Source organism: Antechinus flavipes, chromosome 1 (genome assembly GCF_016432865.1).
Source record: "Antechinus flavipes isolate AdamAnt ecotype Samford, QLD, Australia chromosome 1, AdamAnt_v2, whole genome shotgun sequence".
Lineage (NCBI taxonomy): Eukaryota > Metazoa > Chordata > Mammalia > Dasyuromorphia > Dasyuridae > Antechinus > Antechinus flavipes.
In genome coordinates this window covers 16,117,757-16,141,506 of record NC_067398.1, presented here as the reverse complement: position 1 = coordinate 16,141,506, position 23,750 = coordinate 16,117,757, and the positions used below count along the sequence as shown (strand labels likewise).

Sequence of the window (23,750 nt, the reverse complement as noted above, 5' to 3'; positions counted from 1 at the left end):
TTTAATAACAATAATAAATAAGACAAGAGATGACTGTGGTACTAGAGAGAGACTTGAATTTTGAGTCAGAGGACCTAGGTTTATGATCTATGTGACTTTCAGCAAGTCACTTTACCACTTCTGTAAAATGGGAAATAATACCTATAGTACCTAGTTCACTGGGTTAGTATGATGTTCAAATAAAAATAGCATTTGCAAATGTCCTAGTGTTATGGTTATTATTATGTAGACAATTATGATTAAGATAAGTATTGCTAACTATCCTGTTTTTGCACTTGTTTTTACCCTCAAGTCCCATTTTTCTCTCTTAATTTCCTCCACTTTATTTTCCCCCTGAATTTTGTCTTAACTATAAGTAGTCAGTACCATTGATGTTTGTGTACCCATTTGCAGATGGAATGATTTTTGGTGACTGCTCAGATTAATCCTGCTTAAATTCAAAGGACTATTTAAGTTCATTGGAACAAATCAACATCTTGACAGGTTTTGAAAAGGACAGAGGGAGTAGAGTTTAGGATTTGGAGTCAGAAAGCCTGGGTCAAATTCAGCTTCAGCCCTTGTTGGATGTTTAACACCTTGGAAAGTCCTTAACATAAGTCACTGGGCTGCTGGGAGGATAAATTAACCATGCATAAAGTGCTTCTCTAAGTGTTAGCCCTCTCCCCCTTTTTTTTTTCTTTTGAGATGATACCTAATTTAATAGATAGGAAGAAAAGAAGTGCACTTATTGTGCACCTACATTGTGCTAAATACTTGACAATTATTATCTCATTTGATTCTTAGATCTCTGTGTTTGGAATAAAAAACTTGGATTTGAATCCTACCATATTTACTGTGTGATTCTGAGCAAGTTATAAAAAGTCTCTGGGTCTCGGTTTCCTTATATGTAAAAATAAAGAGGTTAATTCAACAACTTCTGGAACTCTTTCAGCTCTAGCTCAGTGACTCAGTGACTATTAGTATTTTAAATGTCATAATTCTTTTGGTTGTGACAAAGAAAATGAGCAAAATAAGAAATCTGCTTTATGGAACTTGGGAAATTTGAGAATGTTCTTTTATTGACTTTTGAAAGACAGAGAAAGGATGACAGAACTAGCTCCTATTTTGGATTAAAAAAAACCTTCATCTCAAATCAGAGCAAATAGTGTTCGTGGCCTTGAGTAATTAGAACCGGTTCTCTGCCTTGGAGGTGGATCTATCTGGCTTTTTTGTAGAGATATTTGGAAAACTTAGTTTTAAAGAGGTTGAATGAAAGCTGTCCCTAGTGGGAGGAACATTATAGCAGTGGAGAGGGAACAAATTAAACTCCTCAGGGATATCCCTAGAATCTAGGGAATCCCTAGAGATTTAACTGACAGCTCTGGGATAATCAACCAAAGCAAATTTGCTGCCTCTCTTTTTCCCCCAAATGTGTAATTCTAATCAGTTTACTTGGTAACTCTGATCAGTATATACAGTTAGAGCTGTAAGAGAACTAGAGTCCAGACTTCTTATTTTACAGATAAGGAAAGGGAATCTAGGAAAGGTGACTTGGCCAGTAGGGCTGTGGTAAAGATGATTGTCCAATTTCTGGCCTTGTTTTCTATTTTTTGAATTATAATATCATATCAAGCTTTGTGGTGGTCCCTTACAGACCTGAGTGGGGATGAACTCCGTCAAATGACTTCCAAGATGAGAAGGGGATGAGTTCCCAGGGTAACCTGCTTTGGAAAGCCATCTTGCCTTGCCAGCAGGGTCACCAGTTGGGTGACGGACATGTGCATCCTTAGAAAAAATTCTTTGCACTTCTCATTTTGCTCCCGACAGGGCTAAGGGAGGACATAAACAGCATGGTCTGCCTTTTCTTCATAGAGTCTTCAAGTAGATGGTCCTGATACGCCCGCTGTTTTCAATCACTTAAAAGGCAATCATTTGATTATGGCATCCTCTATGAAAGGACTACCATGGCTTTCAGTCCACATCCAGTTAGGATGACGCAAGTAAATCACTTTGATTAGATGCTATATTTTTTCCAGGAGACTCGCATAAGTAATGATGCCAACATTCTACCCAGGACAAAATGGATATAATGGCTTTTTTGTAGGAAAGGGAAATGTTTGCTCTGGCAGTGATTGATGGTGCTATTTGCAAAATGATTTTCCTTGGGATTTGTCTGTGCACTGTTCCAGCTACCCCATCGAGTCTTTAGATGGATCCAGCCTCAGGCATTTGAGCTCTTTAAACAAGATTTCAAAATCACAGCCTCCTAAATTTAAGGAACTGACAAATATATTTTTTCCTCCTAAAAGTAGAGTTTAATTTTAGAGTCCACAACAAAGTAGGGGGATGGAGTAGAAAGTCCAGTAGAAATTAGCATCAGAAAGTTAGCACAGTTCCTAGCACTTCATAAGTACTCAATAAATATTGATTGATTGGTTGGGATTGATTGATGGGATGGCATCACAGGTCTGCTATATATAAGATTTATCCCCACCATGCTGACTCTATTATTATCATTGTTATTTTTAAAATTATCATCACTAATGCAATTATGCATCAAAATTTTTACCAATGACTCACCATGACCAGGAGGTAAATCTGGGTTTTTATTTGCATGATGTTGAATAAGTCACCACAGTTCTCTGGGATCCTTCATCTACAAAGGATGAGCCCCTGATTTTATGAAAACCATTTAAGCAGAATAGTTAAGGGACTCGCCCAAGCTCACCCACATAGTGACAAAGTGAGATTTGCATGCTCCAGAATCTGAGAGAGTCAATATTTTTTCCTATTGCCCCAATGTATTTTGATTCTGATAGACTTCTGTGAAAAAAGGCCTGGGTATGAAGCTAAATCTGAAACTGGGATTCAATTTCAGTTTGGTCACTTACCTGTGGACAAATGGCTCCATCTCTTGGGACCTCGGTTTCCTCATCATAAGAGTGATGCATTAGATGGCTTCATTAAGTTCTCAGTCTGTACTCTCTGGGTCCCAAATAAATGTTCCTCCTACCTCATCATTCACTCATCACACCTGATAGGCCAATCCACAGTTTGAGCATAGGTCAGTGGCACCTGTCATAGATGATTTTGTTGGCTCTCTGACCTTCTTCCCCAGAGGCCAACAGAAAGAAGCAAATTTGTGTTAGACGCAAGGAAAAACCATTTGATGGTCTGCAAACAGAGGTCTGACTATTCCTTGTAGGTACATAATTGGAGGGGAATTGTTTTCAGGATCAGATCACAACTAGATCATCGATGAGGTCCTTTCCACTACTGAGATTCTGCGAGAAGCCAGATTCTCCCCAATACTCCAGACATTCTTGGTTCTTTCTGGCCTATTCACAGAAATGTCACCTGCTTAGTCTCCAGAGCTTCTACGTCATGGAAATATTATGTTATTGTCTCAGAGAGACCTTGCTTTAATGAATGATTATCTGACTTGCATAGAAATATACCTGTATTTGAACCAATCTAAAGGAAGTGGCAAATTCATTAGAATTTAATTTCTTGTTTCACTGTCAATTCCTAATCTCTTAAAAAATTAATCTCTAAAGAAAGCCCTTAGTTCTTTAGTAAGATATGTGCTATGACAAGTTTTACCTATCTATTTTTGTAGGCTTACACTATTAAACAAGGGATATTTAATGTAATAAGTTTCTCTTTTATAATTGCTGCTGTTAGTGTTACACAAACCCATAGGAAAAAACCCTAATCATACTAAAGGCTCATTAGTTGATATCTATTTTATGTTTCCAGAGCCGTGACCAAATTTGTTTGCACTCTCTATAAAAACAGAGCTTGAAAAGAAAGGAGACAATAGAAGGCTGGGTGCTGAGCGTGCAGTCAGGAAATCCTGAATTTAAATCCAGTCTTGGGTATTTACTAACTGTGTGATTCAGGCGAGTCAATGAACCCCTGTTTGCCAAAAACCACTGGAGGGGGAAATGGCAAACCGCTAGAGTATTTTTGCCAAGAAAACTCCATATGGGGTCACAAAGAAAGATTCTAATCAAAAGTTGGAGAGATACACAAACCATGTATGGAAATCAACTTTTTCGAAAGATGAGTCAGTGGATAGTTATAAGCGATATAGGAGCTGGGTGGTACAGGAGAAGGAATTGCCAAAGCACTGGAGTGTTTTTGCCAAGAAAACCTCAAATGATGGATCAGACAAATAGATACATATGACTGGAACAAGTGACTGACAGCGGCAGCTAGGCGGTGTGGTCAGGAACACTCCAGTTCAAATCCACCCTCGGACCCTGTCTGGTTGTGAGCCTACACAAATCACTGAAGCTGTTTATCTCAGTTTCTTCATCGGTAACAGGGGGATCATAATAGCACCTACAGATTCCAGGGCCATTGTGAGGACCACAGGAGAGAATATTTATAAAGTGCTTTGCAAACCTTAAGGCATTGCTTAAATGCTCTCTTACTGTTGTCGCCAGTTTGTCCATTCGTTAAAGTGAGTCCTCTGAAAAGCTTAAATACCTTTGATCTGTTTGGTGCTCTCTGGGCCTGCGAGTGATTATACAAGATTTCTTTGAAATTTTCTATTTGCATGTTTCAGTGTCATATCTCTAAACTACTTTGTATTTATTCTTCACATTTATTCCGAATCGTTGATTTGTCCTTTGTTCTCGAAGAGGACCATGACCTCAAGGGGGTGATGCCATAAAACGGAAGTGAATTGGATTTAAATGAGGGAGGGCTGTGCAAGGACACCCACCGGCCTCACTTTCCCCTCCAGAGCCATCCATTGGCCAGAAGCAAGTAGCTTGGGATGCGTGGGAGACCTAGGCCTTTTTAAGCCAAGGACCCACAGGTCTCAGTTTGACTGAGGCTGCACCCGTTCAGTGATGAAGGCTAGGTAGGAATCGAGAGAAAGAATCTCCTCTTTCATCTCACCCCCCAAAATCTGAATAAACAAATGAACGAATCTGGGAGGGGGAGACGGTCAGGGTTTCTGCCAAAGCAGACATGACTGCTACTTACATTCAATCTGGAGCCAGACAATGCTCAGTTGGGACTTGACCTGGATATACTTGTGTGGTGATTGCCTCCCCTTTCGGGAGCTCCTTGAGAGTAGATCTGTTTCTTTCTGTACATTTCTACCTAAAAGCTTGTTGATCAACTTCAGTATTTTCACTATTTGACTATGGCATTGGTTCTAAGCACAGGTAGTTATGAACAAGTGGATATGTAGGAAAATTGTTTCTCCTAATATAACAATGGGAAAAGGCTCATTGAGAATTACCCATCTGGGTCTGCTGAAATGCTAATTATGATCTCCACAAAGCACATGCCCCACAGCAACAGGAGATATTTTGAACAATTGCCACGTGTCTGCCCCATGTATACTAAGTGATCCGAGGGTGACCCAGAAGTGTAAGACATTCTCTGCACTCAAGTCCCTTACATTCTTTTTGCAATGAATCTAGATATCATCTGCAAACAGAAGGGATTGGGACAGGGATAAGCTCTCAAGTCCTGGTGCCTGATCTAAGAAATCCCATGAGATGCTGCCAGGACTAAGGATGGATCTTGCTCCTTTTATTCTTTCTACCCAGTGCTTCTGTTCCAGGGGAACAGTCAGTGGAAGAAGGTTATTTTTCAGGCTTTTTGTGATGTACTTAAATCCAAGAACCAAATGGAATTAAATGTCAAACCACTCGTATGAATAGTGTCTAAGTAGACAAATTTTAATTTGCCCAAAATATCATAGTTCTCAAAGCAGAAATTGTGCCCTTGCTTTAATAACTGGTCTGGAAGAATGATGGAAATCTGTCCAAGTGCCTGAAGTATTAGGCCATATTTTCTAGTTAAGAAAAGGTATAAAATCGGGTGACAGTCTCTTCTGGCCTCTCTTCCTTGAATTAATCTTGGAAATGTAGACAACAGCAATGGTGCATGAGAAAGTATCTAAAGGAGTAAATACTGTCAGTGAAGTTCAAATATCTTGATTGCATGATTGCATATCCAGAAAAACCCAAATGGTCCACAAAAAATTTAATTGAAGCCATAAACAATTTCAGCAAATTCGTAGTCTATGAAAAATCTCATAAAGTAGCTTGTATTTGTAAACACCACTAACTTAAGTCAAGGGAAATTGTTTTTGAGAGAAATTCCCCTTGCAAGAGCATTAAAACCTACCAATATTTGGATATTGCCTTAGAATGCTGAGTTTAGGCTTGGAAGAGATCTTATAGGTCAATCTGTTGAATAAGCTCATTTTTTCAGCTAAAGGCACACTGGCTGGAGTGCCAGGGCTGAAATGAACAAGATCTGAGTTCAAATCCAGCCTTAAACACTAATGTATGATCCTGGCCAAATCACTTTACCCTTTGTGCCTCAGTTTCTTTAACAGAAAATGGGGATAAAAATAGCACCTACCTCTTAGGGTTGATGTAAGGATGAAATGAAATAATATTTGCAAAACTCACAGTAGGCCCTACAGAACTGCTTATTCCATTCCACCCATTCTCGTTTCATAGATGAGAAAATTAAGTCCCAGAGAAATAAGATGATTGGCTAAAAGTCCCACAAATGTCAGAAGAAGCATTTGAAAACAGAGCTTTCCCTCACTGAACTTTTCTACTTTAAGCTACATGAGAGATACATATAAAGACAACTTTAAAATCATTTTGATGGAACTCAAAGAAAAACCAGACAAATAAATGGAGGAGATATCTCCCGTGTACAGATATGTCTTACAAATATGGTAAAAATGCCAATACTTCCCAGCCTAATTTACAAATTTAATGCAATAGCAATCTAAATGCCAATAGGCTATTTCATCTAATTAGATAAAGTCATAACAGAATTTTCATGGAAAAGTAAATGTGTAAGAATATTAAGAACTATGAAAAAGGAAATGGTTTGGGGGGGAGGGAGTCCTGCCCTTCCAGATTTTAAAAGCTGCTATAAAGAAGTAAATGTAAAATCTGTCTGGTACTATAAAAAACAGGGAAATAGATCCATAAAAGTGGAATAGAGCACCTAAAAACAGAACCCCATGGATATGAATTTGATTTGATAAGCTCCTGTCTAAAAAGATTAGGGAACAGAATCAATATTCAATCAAAATTGTTGGGAAAATTGTTCTGTACTGCATTTGGTCTGCTGGATTTGGGCAGACCACAATAAGCTGAGTAGCATCTTGGCAAAAAATAAAAATAAAATGATTTCTACTTCTCATATGCCTTCATAATTCTAACTGGTTTAGTGATCTAAATATAAAATAAAAACTTAAAAAAATCGGAAGGAAAAGGACTAGTAGATTTGTCTCAACTATGAAAATGAGAAACATTTTTGTCAGTCAGTCAGATGGAAGAAATCAGTGAGGTAAAATAGATTGACTTGATGATACAAAGATAAAGCGATTTTGCACAATAAAAAGCAATATTTTTAAGACAATTGGGAAGAAAATTGCAATACATATTTTGACCAAAGGATAGATGTTCAGAATCTATAAGTAAGTGATATATGTATATATAAATATTTAGATATGTGTATGCATTTATGAATAATTTCTCCCAATAGCTAAATAATAAAAAGGAATAGACTTAGCAATCTTTCAAGGATAGGGAATGAACTTGTACTTAGAGGAGCTTTCAGGTGAGGAAGCTTCTTCTATCAATGCAGATCAGTGTTTCAAAGCTTGGAATTACCCAGAATATTAAGAGGTAAAATTAACTTTGCAACCAAAACATGTCAGAAGCAAATGTGAGGATAAGTTAAAATATAATTGAGAAATACTCAGCAAAACAAAATTATAACAGAATATGGATAATGCTAATGTGGTTTTCTAAGTTAACATTCAGTCCATGGGGATCTTTATGTATCGTTTGTTCTATTTAAGTTTGATCTCTTGACCAAGAAGGGAACCAGCCTTTTAGTAGATATTGGAGTAAAGGAGGAAATGTTGGGAAAAGATGTCAAAAGATTGTGAGATGGAAAAGCAGATTCTTCTCTCCACCCCCTTTTTTTCCTCTGAGGCAATTGGGGCTAATTGACTTGCCTGGGGTCACACAGCTAGGAAGTGTTCAGTGTCTAAGGTCAGATTTGAATTCAGGTCCTCCTGACTTCAGAGCTGCTTCCCCCCTTTTTAAAATAAAGTATATAATGGAGTCCTCCATGGAGATCTTAATGGAATGGGTGAAGAGTGTTGTGGAGACTTGAGGAGAGAAGAATATTCACAGCTGCTTTATTTGTATATCAGAATGTCAGAAGCTTCCTTCAAAAATCCAACCATCAGAGAATGACTGAATAATAATAATATACTAGTGCCCCTGAATCTTATGTAAATATTCAAAAGTTGCTGTGATTTCTTCAGTGCCATAGCTCCTAGAGTGGGAAATCCCTCTGCCAGCACAAAGTACAACCCAGATATGACGTGGGACACATTGTGTGAGGGAGCAGCTATTGTCACATACACATGCATATACATGTGTTTTACATGTGATTTACAGTGGAGATAGTGTATAGGAGACAAATACATACATAATATATGGTTGATTGGTTGTTTTTCATTCTGGAAGAGAATGAAAATGGCATTACTAAGTTGGGCTTCAAGGTGCAATATGACTGTAGCTGATTGATCAATAGGAGCTCAAAAGACTCTGCTACGAGTGTAACACAAACTTGAACATTTGGGGGGAATTCTCTACATTTATGCATCTCACATTGCTTTTGAGCTCCAGTCCTTCTGCTTTGCTCCCAGAGCACAGACTTCTTGGATATGGGCACGCTGTGCTGGGTGGTGCTTTGTCAACATGTCCCACAATCGATTCCAAAGTTCTTCAGAGAGACCTTGAGGGTGTCCTTGGATCGCTTCTCCTGAGCTCCATGTGAGAGCTTGCCTAGTTTCTACAAAACAGTCTTTTGGCAAAATGTGTTTGGCATCTGAACCATGTGGGAAGTTCATCAGAGCTGTTCTCTCTGCAATAGAGTTTGATTGTATGACACACTGGATAGAGAGCTGGTTCTGGAGTCAGGAAGGTATGAGTTCAAATCCATCCTTAGACGCTAACTGCAAGTTACTAAATGTCTGTTTACCTCAGGTTCCTCATCTGTAAAATTAATCAATAATAATACTTCCCTCCCAGGGATTTTGTGAAGATCAAATGAGATTGTAAATCTTAAAAGTATTATATAAATGCAATCTATTATTACTAAATTAGACTGTTATGGTTGTTCAATCATTTTTCAAGCACGTCCCACTCTTTATGACTCAATTTGGGGTTTTCTTGGCAAAGATACTGGAGTTGTTTACTATTTTGTAGATGAGGAAACTGAGGCACACAGGGTGAAGTGACCTGCCGAGAGTCACACAGCTAGTAATTTCCTGACTTCAGACCAGCAGTCTCTCTACTGTACCATCTCACTGCTCCTGTTAGAATATTATGAGGAGGCTATGAAACAATAAATCTAAAGACTATAGAGACATATAGAAAGCTGTCAGAAGTATAGAAAGTCAGCTCAGCAGCAGAGCAGAATGCACGCTGATTGCAATAACTTAAAACTAATGCAGAGGAGAGAAGCTGGGCTGGACAAGAGCAAATACAGTCTCCTTTGTTCCCGATTACTTATCCATCTGTTTGACTCTGCTTTAATTAAAGTGAATAGTACTATGTGGTTTGGGTTTCATGTGGAGTGATCCTCCCCTAATTTGACTTATTGTATCGGTTAGACTCCTGACTCTTATTCTTGATCAAAGTATCCTATTTGGGTTGCTCTTTGATGGACAATCTAGCTCTTCATTAGTGTTCTTGCCTTGGCCAGTTAGTATCAGGGCAGATGAATAAATAACAGAAGTTCATCAACACATGAGCTTGAGCTAGTCGGTTGGCTTGTGGAATGGATAAAGTCAGGGAAGACCTTGTTTTAAATCATGCTCCTAGAAGGTAGAGAATTATAGATTTAGAATTAGAAGGGACACAACGATCTGCCTCCTCCTTTCACAGATGAATAAAGTATCTGACTGAGTACAGCTGGGAGAACAGAAGTGTGGACAGGGGCAGGGTGTGCTGGAGCCAGCTCTAACCATTTCAGGAGGATCAATTGTTAGATATTCAGTGTGGGCATTTACATCTCAGAAATCAACAGCACTACAAATCAAAGCTTGATTTATTGTCTTGTTGATCATTTAGACTTAAGATCAAGTATGTCATGGGGACATTCCCTACCCCAGCAACTGTTTTTTAAACATTAATCAGCAAATCCCCGTGTGGACAGCACCTTGAAGCTCTCACAAGTTGTGCTCCCTCATTGCCAGGGCTTCATGGAGACAGCTGCATGAGGTGGTACCAACTGCCTTCATAAGCCTGCTGGGGTCTTTAGAGGAGCCAGCTGTTGGCAAGAAACCTTGTCTGGCTTGAAAAGAATTAGCTCATAATTGGTGAGATGAAATGCAGTAAAGGCAAGGGGCCAATTGAGAAATGTGTAGTGTACCTATCAGTTTAATCCTGGTTCTGTCACCTTGTGTTATCCTTGGGATGAGTGGGGATATTCACAGGAGACTGTGTCCCTCTAGCATCATCTAGAGCCCGATAAGACACACCAGCATTAGGGAAGAAATCGAGGATGGTCTATCCAGCCTAGAGGTGCTGACATACCTGGTGCACACTCATCTCACCTCCTCATTTCCAGCCTTATTGAAGGGTGCTTATTGAAGGGTGGTTGTAAGTGAGAATTCTACAAGATAGCCTTCACACTTGGGTTGATAGGCTGTAGTGTGATTTTAATATTAATTAATAAATTTAATTTAATATCCAATTCCAGGCACAATTTCCCCTCTTATTTCTAACTTCCCAGCCCCAATTATTTAGAAGTTATACTCTCTTGTTCTCTCTATATCATCTATGACACTCTTGGACCACATATTCCCTGACGCAAGATTTTAAGATTGCTTTTGGTTCATCTGCGGCCATAGAGATTCCTAATTGTCTATTTATCAAAAGAAGCATTTTCTTGGAAGGCAGTGTGATTTCAGAGTCTGAAGATGTATAATCAGATCCTGTTTCTAACACCATCTAGCTGGGTGATTGGGCAACTCACTTAATTTTGACAATCCATCAGTCAACAAGCATTTACTAAATGCCTACCATGTGTTAGGCATTATGCTAATTAAATACTGGCGATATTGAAATAAGGCATGAAATAATCCGGACTCTTACCATCTCTGCCTCAAAGAGTTGTCATGAGGAAACTTTACTGTAAAGTGTTCTATAAATGCCAGTTATTCTGTTATTGGTCCAGACCTAAATAAGACTTCACCAATGAAGGGAAATCCTAATGAGAAGCTCCTCTTATATGGCAGATTGCAACCTTCTAGATTGTGTCAGAGTTGCTTGGATGTCCTGAGAGATTAAGTATTTGGCCCATGGTCACAATGTCCAATTGGACAGATTCAGGAATTGGATCTGGGTGTCCCCATCTCGCAGGTGGTTCTGTATTCAGTACAGCTTGATGTCTTTCAGTTATTCAGGAACCATGATCACAGGGATTATGATGTACCAGTGATCTTTGAATATTTTGCTTTCTGGTGATATCTGGTGATAACATTTCATCAAACAGTAAATAAGGTCAGGACACATGCATCTCAGATCAATTAATTAGGTTTCTTTTTATTCTTTCATGAGTTTCAAGTCCACATGCAAGTCCATGCAAGTCCACAGAGAGAAAGGGATTCCTACCGTGTTTTGGTTTGAAGGATGTTGAGATTCCGTCATTTCTGTGAATTTAGGAGGGAAGAAAAGAGGGAACCAGAGAGCAGCAACTAGAAAAATCTTACTACTATAATTTACTACTATATTACTTAGTACTAAATTTATTACTGCAAATCATTACAAATTATTCATAACAATTATTGATTCTGTCACCACCACCATCACCACCACCACTACTACCGCTACTATAAATGAGATGACTAAAAAACCTTGGTAAACTATTCATAGCAGCTATTGTTGTGGCTGTTGCTGCTGCTATGACACTGAAGGCAGTTAGGAAGTATGGTTGATAGAGTTGGAGTCAGGAAGATCTGAGTGCAAATCCAGCTTCAGACACTTACTAGCTGTATGATCCTGGGGAAGTCACTTCATTTCTGTTTGCCCTAATCTAATGGAAAAAGAAATAGCTGCCCCTTCTAGTATCTTTGCAAAGAAACCTCCATGGACAGACTGGTTGGCAAGATCACAAAGAGTTGGACATAACAACAACATTATTATCATCTTTATTCCATTTTAAAAATGTGCCATTATTTTCACTTTCCAGGGAAAGTGTTGAGAGTCTGATTCAGAAGCATTCCTATGCCCGCTCACCTATCCGTACCTATGGGGGAGAAGAAGATGTCCTGGGAGATGAGAGCCAGACAGCACAAAATAGAGGTGAGATTACTACAGAGACCTGATAATCCCGTGGGCATGGACTTGTTCCCAATGTGAGAAAGGAATTTACTATATTGCCATATACTGGAGGCTTATTTCAGGGACTCCTCAGGTTGTACAGCTCATGGAGCTAACAACCAGAAACAGAACGGCATTGCTCTTGGGTGCAAATAATAAGCTTAAATTGGAGGGACAGGAGTGAAGGGAAATATTGGACATTCAGCCAGAGAACTTGTGACCAAATCCTATCTCATACCCTGCCTGGGGGACCATGAATAAATTATTTAATCTCTTTGATCTCTAAGCACCTTAGAAATGACAAGCCCTTCCAGTATCTTTGCCAAGAAAACTCTAAATGGGAGCATGGAGAGTTGAAAAGGACTGAATAACAAAAAGTATCTTGGGGGTTGTTATAAGGAAAGGACTTTGCAGACTTTAAAATCCTAAGAAAATTGGAATTATTATGGAGTTATCTTCTCTGCAGCCTAGGGGCTCATCTTGGTTTTGTGATTCAGGGGGGAAAGTATTGGTCTAGATAAAAAAGGGATTTGAATCCTGGTGCCAGCTCTACCAGGTCAAAGATATTCCTTAAAATCTGTAACACAGGGACAATATCTGATCTGCCTGCCTTGTATTGAGATTGAGGTCAATAAAATGAAAAAACAAATCCCGGCAAGCACTTTCTGAAAATGATTTCTACAGATACTCATTGTTTGGGCTTGATGTCAGGAAAAAGCTCCCCAACAACGGGGACTGTCCAAGAGTGGAACTGGCTGCTTCTGGGGAGGGGGTCACAGATTCTCCCTCACGGAAGGTCTTTGGACAAAGTCTAGATGACCATTTGTCAGGTATCTTGTAGAAGGACTCTTGTTTAGGGCTGGTTGGCAAAGTGGATGATCACTGTGGTGTTCTCAAATTCTGAATTCTGGATTCTGAGATATTGAGTTCAATATGCTGATGTCATCAGGCAGTTTCATAGTATATCCAGCCTCAGATCCTTACTAGCTCAGAGGTCTTTTCCAGCCCCCAAATCTAGGTTCTTTAGTCCCTCCCTTTTATAAAATCTACGTATTGAAAGTGAATTCTCACTTTTTACCACAGTCCTTAAAATAAAATTTGCAGCCTCTTGATCATTTCCAGTGATGAGCAACTCACTAATTCAAAAGAGCATTTGTAAATGTTAGAAAATGTCTCATATAAAACTATATCCACTTTCCTATAATATTGCCCCTTGTTTTTAGCTCTGGAGTCATCCTGAAAAGAGCAAAGGCTTTTTCTAGATGACACCTCTATGGCAGCACATATTTGGAGTCAGAATGAGCCTCTTATACCCAAGAAAACAGAGTCCCAGTGAGAGTACAGATGACTTTTCTAAGGTCACAGAGCTGGTAACTGCCAGGATCAGGATTTTAACCTAAGTCTCCTGATGCCGGGCCTGATATTTTATCCACTACATCACAGGAACTATCATGAGCCTCTGTCTCATGCACTTCTGTTCTGTTTGATTTCAGCATTGTAGAGAATGCTCTCCGCCAATATGGATGAACAATTCACATGTATCGGCTTGTCGTGGGGAGCTTGCCCAGGCCCACCCAGCCAGCGTGGGTCAGAGTTTGCTTTCCTTTTCCCCAACCTAAACATTTCCATGTCAGAGGATGTATGTTCTAGACTGCTCCTCCTCCTGGCCACCCCATGTTGGGCACCTTCCTATTTGCCAACATCCTCACCTAAAAGAAGTGACCATGGTGCCCTGGTTGTGATCTAGCCAGCGCAGGTCATGCTAAGACTATAATCCCCTTTGTTCAGAACAGAAAGTTTCTATTTATAGAGCTCTGGGTGACAATCATGGCACATTTTTAACTCAACTGGAACTTCAAGCCGGTGAATTTTGCAGGAGCCTTCTTCAAGGCTGAACTAAGGAAAGAGGATGTCTAAGAGGTACTCATTGTACTCCTACTCCCCTCTTGAATGACCCTGTGCAAGGCAATTCAACTCTCTGGACTCAGTCTACCCATCTTTAAATGAAGAGGTTACATTAGATAGATGGCCTCCGAGGTTCCTCAGATTACAATCCTACATCCTTTTGAGTCAGAAGGGTCCATTCATAAGAGTGTAGGGAATCTCCATGATCTGAAGGTTCGGCTACTTTGTTGATCAGCACTGGGCTGGTCAAATTAAGTTCTTGGATTTCCCCATGGTGACACTATCAAGATGAAGGCTCATACCCACTGTTTAGAGTTCCTATAGCTTACCATGACTCGGTTGCTCTCTGGAAGTGCACTGGCCATCCCCATGAGATATATTTTTTTCATTTAATCCCCAAAACAACTTTGCATATGCTTTGTAATTACCTATTGTACTCATGCATACCCTGTGGGTCATTGTTTATGAGCATCCACCCCATCCCTTCCATAATACTCAGGTTCGACTAAACTTTTCATTATCTGTCTTTTTTGAAATATACTTAACAATATTGTTGTTTAAGGTAATTGTGATAGACTATCCAGTCCTTGATTTACTTATCAAAATTAATCCCCTTGCTTTCTGTTCCCAGGATCAGCTTTTACTGCATCTGACAATTTGTCGCTCAGCTCCTGGGTATCTTCTTCATCCAGTTTCCCCGGATTCCAGCACCCCCAGTCTCTGACCGCCCTGGGAACCAGCACCGCCTCCATTGCCACGTCCATTCCTCACCCCATCCAGGGCTCTCTGCCCCCCTACAGCCGCCTAGGGATGCCTCTTGCGCCATCAGCCATCGCTACCTCCATGCCGGGGAGCGGGCCCACGTTCCCTTCCTTCCACATGCCCAGATACCACCACTATTTCCAACAGGGGCCTTACGCTGCCATCCAGGGACTGCGCCACTCCTCCACAGTGATGACACCATTTGTATGACTGACCCACGCGGAGGGCAACCTGGATGTAGAATAGGCAACCTTGGTATGAAGATACGGGTGGGGATGTGGCGTTGGTTGGGAGACTCTCCAGGAGGCATGGAACCATTCAGGAGGAGAGATGGACCCGTGATCACATCAACTGCTAACACGATGCATTCACTAGGGGCCAGCGGTCATGTGTAGAAGGGCTAATCTTTGGCTTAGTGGAATGCCCGTCTGGAACATTCAGAGAAAGTTTAGCGCATCACACATCAGCAGTGTATAAAACGCTCTGTGGATGCAGTCATGGACAAATCCAACGTGGATAAGATTTCTTTCTGTTTTTTCACTGATTCGAAGAATTTCACAAGAGGCAATACAATAGGTTATAATCATAGAACACCATCTTTCCCTGTAAATAACAGGAGTCAATAATGAAATATTTGTAACGTGGTAGCTTGAGCATGTTTAGTTTACCTTAGCATTAGTTTGCTGAGAAAGGAACCCCTAGAAGAAGGGTGTCTTTTTTGGTTCATGACTAGGCAGTAGTTGCTTCCCAGCATCCTTCTGTAATACAGATAGGCCAGAACCTCCCATCCACCTTGACTTGTTTTGCCCTCCCTCCGTCCTCCTTCCCCCATTCTTCTTCTTCTCTCTCAAACTCTTACATTTTGTTTGTATAGGAAACTGCTTCTCTAAATCTTCAAGTAAGAGACTGTAGATATCTCACTCTGAAACAGAATGTTTATTTTCAGAAGTGGTATTCTTTAAAAAAAAAAGAAATCCTGCATATAGATTCATCAGTGAGCACTTTAAAACACGCAGTCTCGAGCAGCATTGGAATATTTATTTCATTTGTCACTATAGACTTTGAACCTGATCTGAAAGCATGGCCTGCCACTGATGCCTGAGTTTGAAGGTCACACAGGGCAAAATTCTCATCTCCCGAAGGTCAGCTCCTGTATCATGCTGATGTTACCCAATTCCAAGGTCAGCTAGCACCTATTAACGATTGACATGATCCCTTGGGTGAGATTTCCAGATGCTGAATTTAGTCATGATTTATATGAAGAAAGGAAGGAAGGAAGGAAGGAAGGGAGGAAGGAAAGAAGGAAAGAAGGAAAGAAGAAAGAAAGAAAGAAAGAAAGAAAGAAAGAAAGAAAGAAAGAAAGAAAGAAAGAAAGAAAGAAAGAAAGAAAGAAATATAGGTTATAGAATGCACTGAAATGCACTATAGGTTTCTAAAAATCTTGATATCTTTATTTGAATGTGTGCTCAAGGTTCATTTTGGTCTTTCTTTCCCTCCTCTTCATTTTCTCCTACTCAGAAAACTTAGAGAATCAACAAATGGATTATTCTCATCTGGAAGCGTTATATCCAAATAATCAAGAAAGTAAGAGGGAAACCAAGGAATTCATCTTTGCTACTTGCACCTTCACATAGTTTAAGGATAGGGGCCTAACCATGATTTCATTGGTATGGGGAATTTCCTTACCTGGAAGTAATCCATTCCTTAAGTAACATGCTCAGGGTCCTCCTTGTCCAGCAGGTATGTATCTGAGGTGACACGTGGTCTCCTTGGCTCCGCGTGTGGTTCTTTGTCCACAACTGGATGCTGTCTCTCATGGGTTCTTGTGGTGTGTATATAACTATTGCAGCAGGCTTACCATTCTAATAATCCTGAGTAACTTGTAGCCGAACATCCATTCTTAACGATATTGCCTTTGTGGGTATCTTGGGCTCCGGAGGCAGGACGAACACGATAATTAATGTCTGCATTCATTAAAACATCCAAGCATCTTCTATGGTTATTGTTTTAGGGGGTGGATGGGTTATGCGATATTATTCTGCTGCATTCTTGCATGCAAATGAATTGCGTAATCTATATGACCAATATTCTATCCAATGGGGCAGCTGACGATAGAGACATTTCTGGGGTGGCGCGATATATTCATTGCCTCAGTGGCCATGGTTTCATCAGCCTGATGGTTTCCACATTTAAATGCCTCCTTGGGGCTACCCCAGTCTATAAGAATGGATAATGAGATCACAGATTTTATATTAAAGGAACTTTAGAGGTTACCTAGCCCCGCTCCCTCATTCTACAGTTGAGGTTTGGAGAACTGCAGTGATTTATACAACACATCACAGCCGGCGTGTGCCTCAGGCAAATTTCAAGCTAAGTTTTCCAGACTTAAAGACCAGCTCCGAATCCCCGGTGCCATGCTGTATAACCTGCTGTCATGATACCAAGACCATGGTGGAATGTTGCACATGAATTTCTCTGATGTGTTCCACAGATTAGTTATTGAGAAACATCTCTTGTTCGACATCCATTTGAGAAGCTTCTGCCCTTATTTCTATGTCCCTGGACAATTTTAAATTACTTTTAAACAAGACATACTTTACAAAACATCAAATCATTTTTGAAAGCATTTGTGTTTAGCATATAAAGTAAATCCCCATCAATTATGGATGAATGTGTTAATATCTCATAGTTCTGTCTATTACCAGAGTCTCTTTAATATTGCTGAAAGTAAAAATGACCCAAAATAAAATTCCACTTTCACTAATACTCTCCTAGGTTGTCCAGCTCTTGAGTTTATTGTATAGAATGCCCGTACACAAACTTTCTCTTTGGAGAGACTTGGCAAGATTATCTTAGTTCTATTTTGGTGCTTCCCAGATCAACATATCACTGTTAGGTTTGTATGTTTTTGTTAAATGCCCTAATTCACAGAAATTGTTTGAACTTCATGTCTTCAATTTTTGATCATGAAATCATTAGTTTAGGTCAAAAAACTAATAGGCCAGAAACCAATTGATCAAAGCCTGTTGTTTGGTAAGCATAAGGTCTTTAATCTGTCTTTTCAAAAGCTTTATAGTACTATTTAAACAGGGAGAAGGGAAACATGAGATTGGAAGCCCATCTTGCCAGCAGCCTTCCTTTCCTGGAACACTGGCTACCATATAAAAATCCTTTTCCTTTAGGGATTCCAAAAATTTTTTCTCAACACTCTGGGAATTTATAACTTATAGGCATAGAAAATATTGTCAGAGTTACTCACTACTTTAAAATAAGAGGAATGGTAATATGAATATATATAAAAAAGAGAAAATTCTATATAATTTAATTTTTAAAATGCAGTTCTTTTCAAAATATACCAAACTTCTGAGTTGAAATACATATTTTAACAATGACTAGCTAATTTGTGTCCAATGGTAATTCATATTTAATGCTCTTCTCATAAGGTCTCAGAGGTAATGCAAATATTGTATCCCCTTTCACAAAAGGGGATTTAGATTTAGAGAGGGCAAGTGACTCATGATTTGTCCAGGGTCGTGCAGCTAATGACAGAAATAGCTCACGTTTGTTTAAAGGTTTACACAGAATTTTTATATATACCATCTCATTGAAGTGTCACAGCCCCATGAGAGAGGCTCAAGAGAGAAATAGTCCTAGCACCATTGTACTTATGAGGAGACTGAAGCTCAGATGTGTTGCCCTTGGTCATGCTAGAAGTGAGACTCGAACCATATCTTCTAACCTCCAGGTCAGAGCAGTGATCATCTTACTCACTCCACTGCTCCTTGCCCTCTACAATGGTATCTAATAGATTTGTGAGATAGACTCTAATGATTAAGTGAAAATAGGTATAATCATCATTTATTTTTGCTGGCCTGCTGATTCTAAAAAATACTTGCCTATAATATTTTTTCAGGTAGTTTTGAAGAGTCCCTTTCTCATATTGTTTATCGTATTTGTTTGCTTGGCAAACTTTTCTCCCAGAGCCAGTACAAGGCGAACTTTAGACAAATTCTAAATTAGAAAGATACAAATGAATCTACCTTTATTGCTGAGGACTCTAACCCCTCTTTAATTTTAGTTTTTGCTTAAAGATGAGAGAGAGACAGAAAGAGACAGAGAAAGAGAGAGACAGATGGAGTCAGAGAGTTAGAGTTAGTTCAGTAAATGATTCAGGTTGACAGTCCCAGGTATTGTTATTTGGAAATTTTCCAGCTCTCACTCTGGGCCCTGAACAGGGGAGTGAAAGAGAAGGATTTGGATACTTGGGTGACTTGCCAACCTAATAGGAGGTCATTGGAGAGGAAGTTTGAAAAACATCCATGAGCTCAATTGTGGTCCTGAAGCGACTACGTAAATGGTTGTACCATCGGTTGCAAGGCCTTCTGGGGAGGTCTCAGTAGCTTCCTTCTCAATCCTGCTGACATATGGCCCAGATGACAAATATCAGAGTTCCTTCCTAGAGGTCAAATATAGCCATGCTATTCACTTAGCCATTGTTCTAGGTATCGGGGTATTTAACTCACAGGCTTACTCCGCGGAATTGTTTCAGATATCACCATAAGAGTAATTGCGGAGAGAAAAATCAACCACCAATAGATATTTTCCTCCTTTTCTTTTGAAAAACAAAGATTTTGTGTACACTTGAGTAAGATACCAAAAAAAAAAAAAAGGCCAAGAAAATTGAAGGAGAGAAAATCCTTTAGCAATATGGCGGATGTAGAAAATTTTAGTCATTGGAACAAGTCCTTCCTACTATCCCACATTACTTAGAAAATAGCTCTATGTCTTTCTGAAGCATGCTCAAAGTCTAAAACTTCCTGTATATTTACTTGGTAGGTAAATAAACCATGATAATTTTTATGTCTTTCTGCTCCACCCCTCCACTCCCCACCATCCAGTACCCCTTCCTTTGAAAGATGTTGCTGTTATATAAAAGGATGGTTGCCAAGTCAACACACACACACACACACACACACACACACACACACACACACACTTTTTTTTTGGTGATGTAACTTTGAATTCTATCTAGTATCTGGACAAGAAGTACACTTGGTTGTATTTCACCTCTGGCACACTTGAATAATAAAGTAGCTTTTTTCTGACTCTCAGAAATCTAAAGAAGATTTATTTTCACAGAAAGGTAAAAACTGGATGCTGCCCATTCAAGAGAATGTATACCCCCCTTCTGCTGTTTGCTGTGTTCATTTGTCATTTAATTAATTGTGTGAGAACTGTCACCTTGTAATGAAGTGTGTGTATGGGGGGGTAGGGCATGGGAAATGTTTTATGAAAAAAATAAATTATAAGCATAACACTATGACGTAACATTTAAGGAGTTTCTTTTTAAGTGCAATATATTTATTTCTGCTAGAAATGTAATATCAATAGTATGTAATATTTGAAGCATTAAATGTTATTTGTAAACAGCTTAAAATTATATTTCACCCCCAAATTGTACAGATGTGCAAATGTGTGGATATCAATTTCTTTCATTAAAACATGGTGTGTTTTTGATATATACTTCTAATTTATCCTACCATTTATCTATATTCAGCTACCTAGAGTCATAGAATCCCAGAATTTCAGAACTGAACCTTGAATGGCCATCTAATGTTACCTCTACTTGAAGATACTTTGCTCTATAACCTGCTTGACACCTGGTAATGGCCCTTTGACTAACATGTTTTCCTCTTTTCCTCTGTCCCCTAGCCTTCTCTTCTACAAGATTTTAAATATCCCCTATTCCTGCAGCAGGTCCTCATATGGGTAACCCCTTTACTTCCCATTTGTTCTTTAGATGATCTCCAGCTTTTGAATGTTCCTTTTCCAATATGGCGCCCAGAACTGATCACAGTACTTATTTCTAGAAATTAGGTTTTTCATCATCCACCTCAACTTTCCATCAGACTAATGGGCTGCTGTATCACATTATTGGCTCTTATTAACTTTACAATCTACTAATTGCAACCTCTCAGATTTTTTTTTTTGGCAGACAAACTGTTAAGCATTTAATGATTATTCCTAAACCTTGTAACTATGTGGGTGATCTTTTAAAAAAAACTTTAGCCTATGATTAGACATTTATAAGGTATTAAGAGACTTCAATTAAGTCATTTATCCTTTCTGAGTCTCAGTTAAGTCATTTATTTAGCAAGAATTTATTAGGCACTTACTATATGGCAGGCACCTTGCTTAGAGCCGGGGATACAAGTACAAGCAAAAAGACCCTGTTATCAAGAAGCTGACATCCTAATGGAGGAAGACAACAAATGAAAGGGAACTGAAAGGTTAGAGAGAGTAGGGAAGGGAGGTGCCTGAGTATGGATAGGAGCAAAGTCTGGAGATTTAGAAGCACAGACAAGAGAGAAAGGAAAATTGGCTGTTCTGGGAGACCTTTTCTTGAATTGGAAGTTCTGGGAATAACTAACCAATGGGAATTCCTCCGTTTCTTCATCTGTTTAATGAGAGGGTTGGATTAGTTGATCTCCCAGTGTTGTTTTCTGAACTAAAATGCTGTGATTCAATACTTCTAGTCAAGTGGTTTTCAAGAACTTAATTCCCTTCTCTGGACTTCAGTTGCCTCATCTGTAAAATGAAGGAGGGAGATTAAGTGACATCTAAATTCCCCATTATTCTAAAATTCTGTGACTGGCTTAAATAATAGTCAGAGGGCACTAATAGTCAGAGGGCACTAGGTTCCACTTGAAGAACATTGCTCTAACAGTGTATTCAACAGAATCTTTTGCTTTTGCTGCCAGGATATTACTGTATGTGCAGATGAGTGATTGATTTGAGGCGTACCATTGGTAGAGACAAAGCATGTAGCCTGATTCATGACTGAACTATCTTATTTCTTGGCAAATTCAGTTAAGGGGCAGGAAAGCTTCATGGCCCATTGTTCAATGACAGCCTCAACAATATGGCTGAGCACTCCTGGACTGTAATTCTTCAACACCAAGGAGGAGACCGAGAAAGAAAAGGCAAGCGATGGAGGAAGAGGCAACGAAGGGACGTGTGTCTAGGAGAAGAGAGAGAGACTTGGAATTTCAGCGATGTTGGCATGAGGATGGCAGGCAACGGGCTCACCGAGGGGAAGAAGTACTCTCCTCCCAATGACACCTTTGGGCAAACCCCCACTTGCCCCAATATAGTTAAGGCTCTGCACATGGGATGCTGTACCACCATATTAGATAAACCTTCTCTTTTTTCTTTTTTTACTCTCGCTCCCAACGTACTTCCAGACTAGGTGATTGGTTTGAAGATCACAGTTGCTCTAGGGGTGATGGTCTTGAACTCTGAGTTTAACTGTCCTGATCCGTGTATCATAGACAACAACTCAAGGAAGTCTCCATTGGGAGAGAAGGTCTTAGCCTGGCTTTTTGGTACTAAAAGACCAGAAGCTTGGCTACTTCTCCTTCTTCCTCCCAAGTCGTCACAGAAGCATTCTCTCTTGCCTTCTTCTACCCTCCAGATTATGTGGCACCAGATTATGAATTCTTTAACCTTTAACCTTTTAAAGCGCCATTTAATAGTAATTTCGCATAATTTTCCCTCTTTTAAAAATGTGTATGTTGATGTGACACAGGTCTTATTCTCCCTAAGAATGATTCTGGATTTCCACCTTCCTTGGGATAGGCCTGGTGCTAGTAAAGCAACAGCAAAACCACATTGATTCATTTGTTTATTCAATCATTTTTTTTCCACAAAGTCAAAGATTTCACAGTTGGGAAACATTTGAGAGTATTTATCAAAATCAGGAATCCTGTGATCCAAAGACACCAGTCTTTGGTTTTTAAACTCCGGAGAACTGAACTTCCCATTTCTTGGAAGCTCATTCTACTCTTAGCTCCAACTTTAGTAGAGCCTAAACTAGCCTCAAGTCAACTTCATTTCAATTCAAAGTAGTTAGCTCCTACTTGGTGTCCAGCACTGTACTAGATCCGGAGGTTAAAAAGCTACTAATCAAGCAATCCCTGCTCTCAGGGAACTTCTGTTCATTCCACTGAGGGTGGGATCCTCCACAGAATATACCCAATTCCTCTTAAGTTAAATCCAGTTAAGTCTCATGTGGCATAGCCCACAAGTGGTCACAAGGCTTCCGAGGCTTTATGGGTGGGAGAAAACAGAGTACATTGAAATGGAATTGCCTTTTTTTCTGGCAACAGTGTGGGGTCTGCAATTCCCCAACCAAGGGAACTCCAAGTCTCCCCCTCCCCAACCAAGGGGCACCCTCCACCAAAGGGGCAAGCTAATATTGAAGAAAGAGGGTAGGAGCTCTGATATGATAATAAAAATCCTTTAATAACCATCTGGGTTATTTACAGAGGGGCTATTTGAAGTGGCTGCCAGATAGTCAAAATGCCTGCCATGCAATCTGGGACGTGGCCAGACTATTCAGTGGATCCCTACAAAAAGACCTTCCCAAAGTCCCACTGTAATTGTAGAAATCAGACAAAGAGAGGAGGAACTATATGGAGAGTATCATGTATCCATTAGTGTTTTGTTTTAATTCTTGGGACATGAAGCTAGTTCTAGAACTTGGGTGCCAGGCCAGTGAGTGCAGATAGCTGTTCAGCCATGCAAGGCCAGGTGCCAGCCAATTTGAGTAAGTTTCAGACACACACAAAGTTATTTGCTGAATTCTCTGTCTTTGTGAAGGTTTTTACCCACTTTGATATGTCTTTCCCCCTGATC

At 39.7% G+C, this 23,750-nt stretch overlaps 1 protein-coding gene across 1 annotated transcript in view; it reads left to right on the top strand.

Moving 5' to 3' along the window:
• TBX20 (T-box transcription factor 20) overlaps window positions 1–20,031 on the top strand; it is a 76,306-nt gene extending 56,275 nt beyond the window's left edge. The window contains exons 7-8 of the mRNA XM_051970314.1: window positions 12,256–12,368; window positions 14,923–20,031. Coding sequence (XP_051826274.1) covers window positions 12,256–12,368; window positions 14,923–15,263 — 454 coding nt within the window. The 3' untranslated portion in view covers window positions 15,264–20,031. The remainder of the gene's footprint in view (window positions 1–12,255; window positions 12,369–14,922) is intronic.
• Window positions 20,032–23,750: the final 3,719 nt, after the last annotated feature.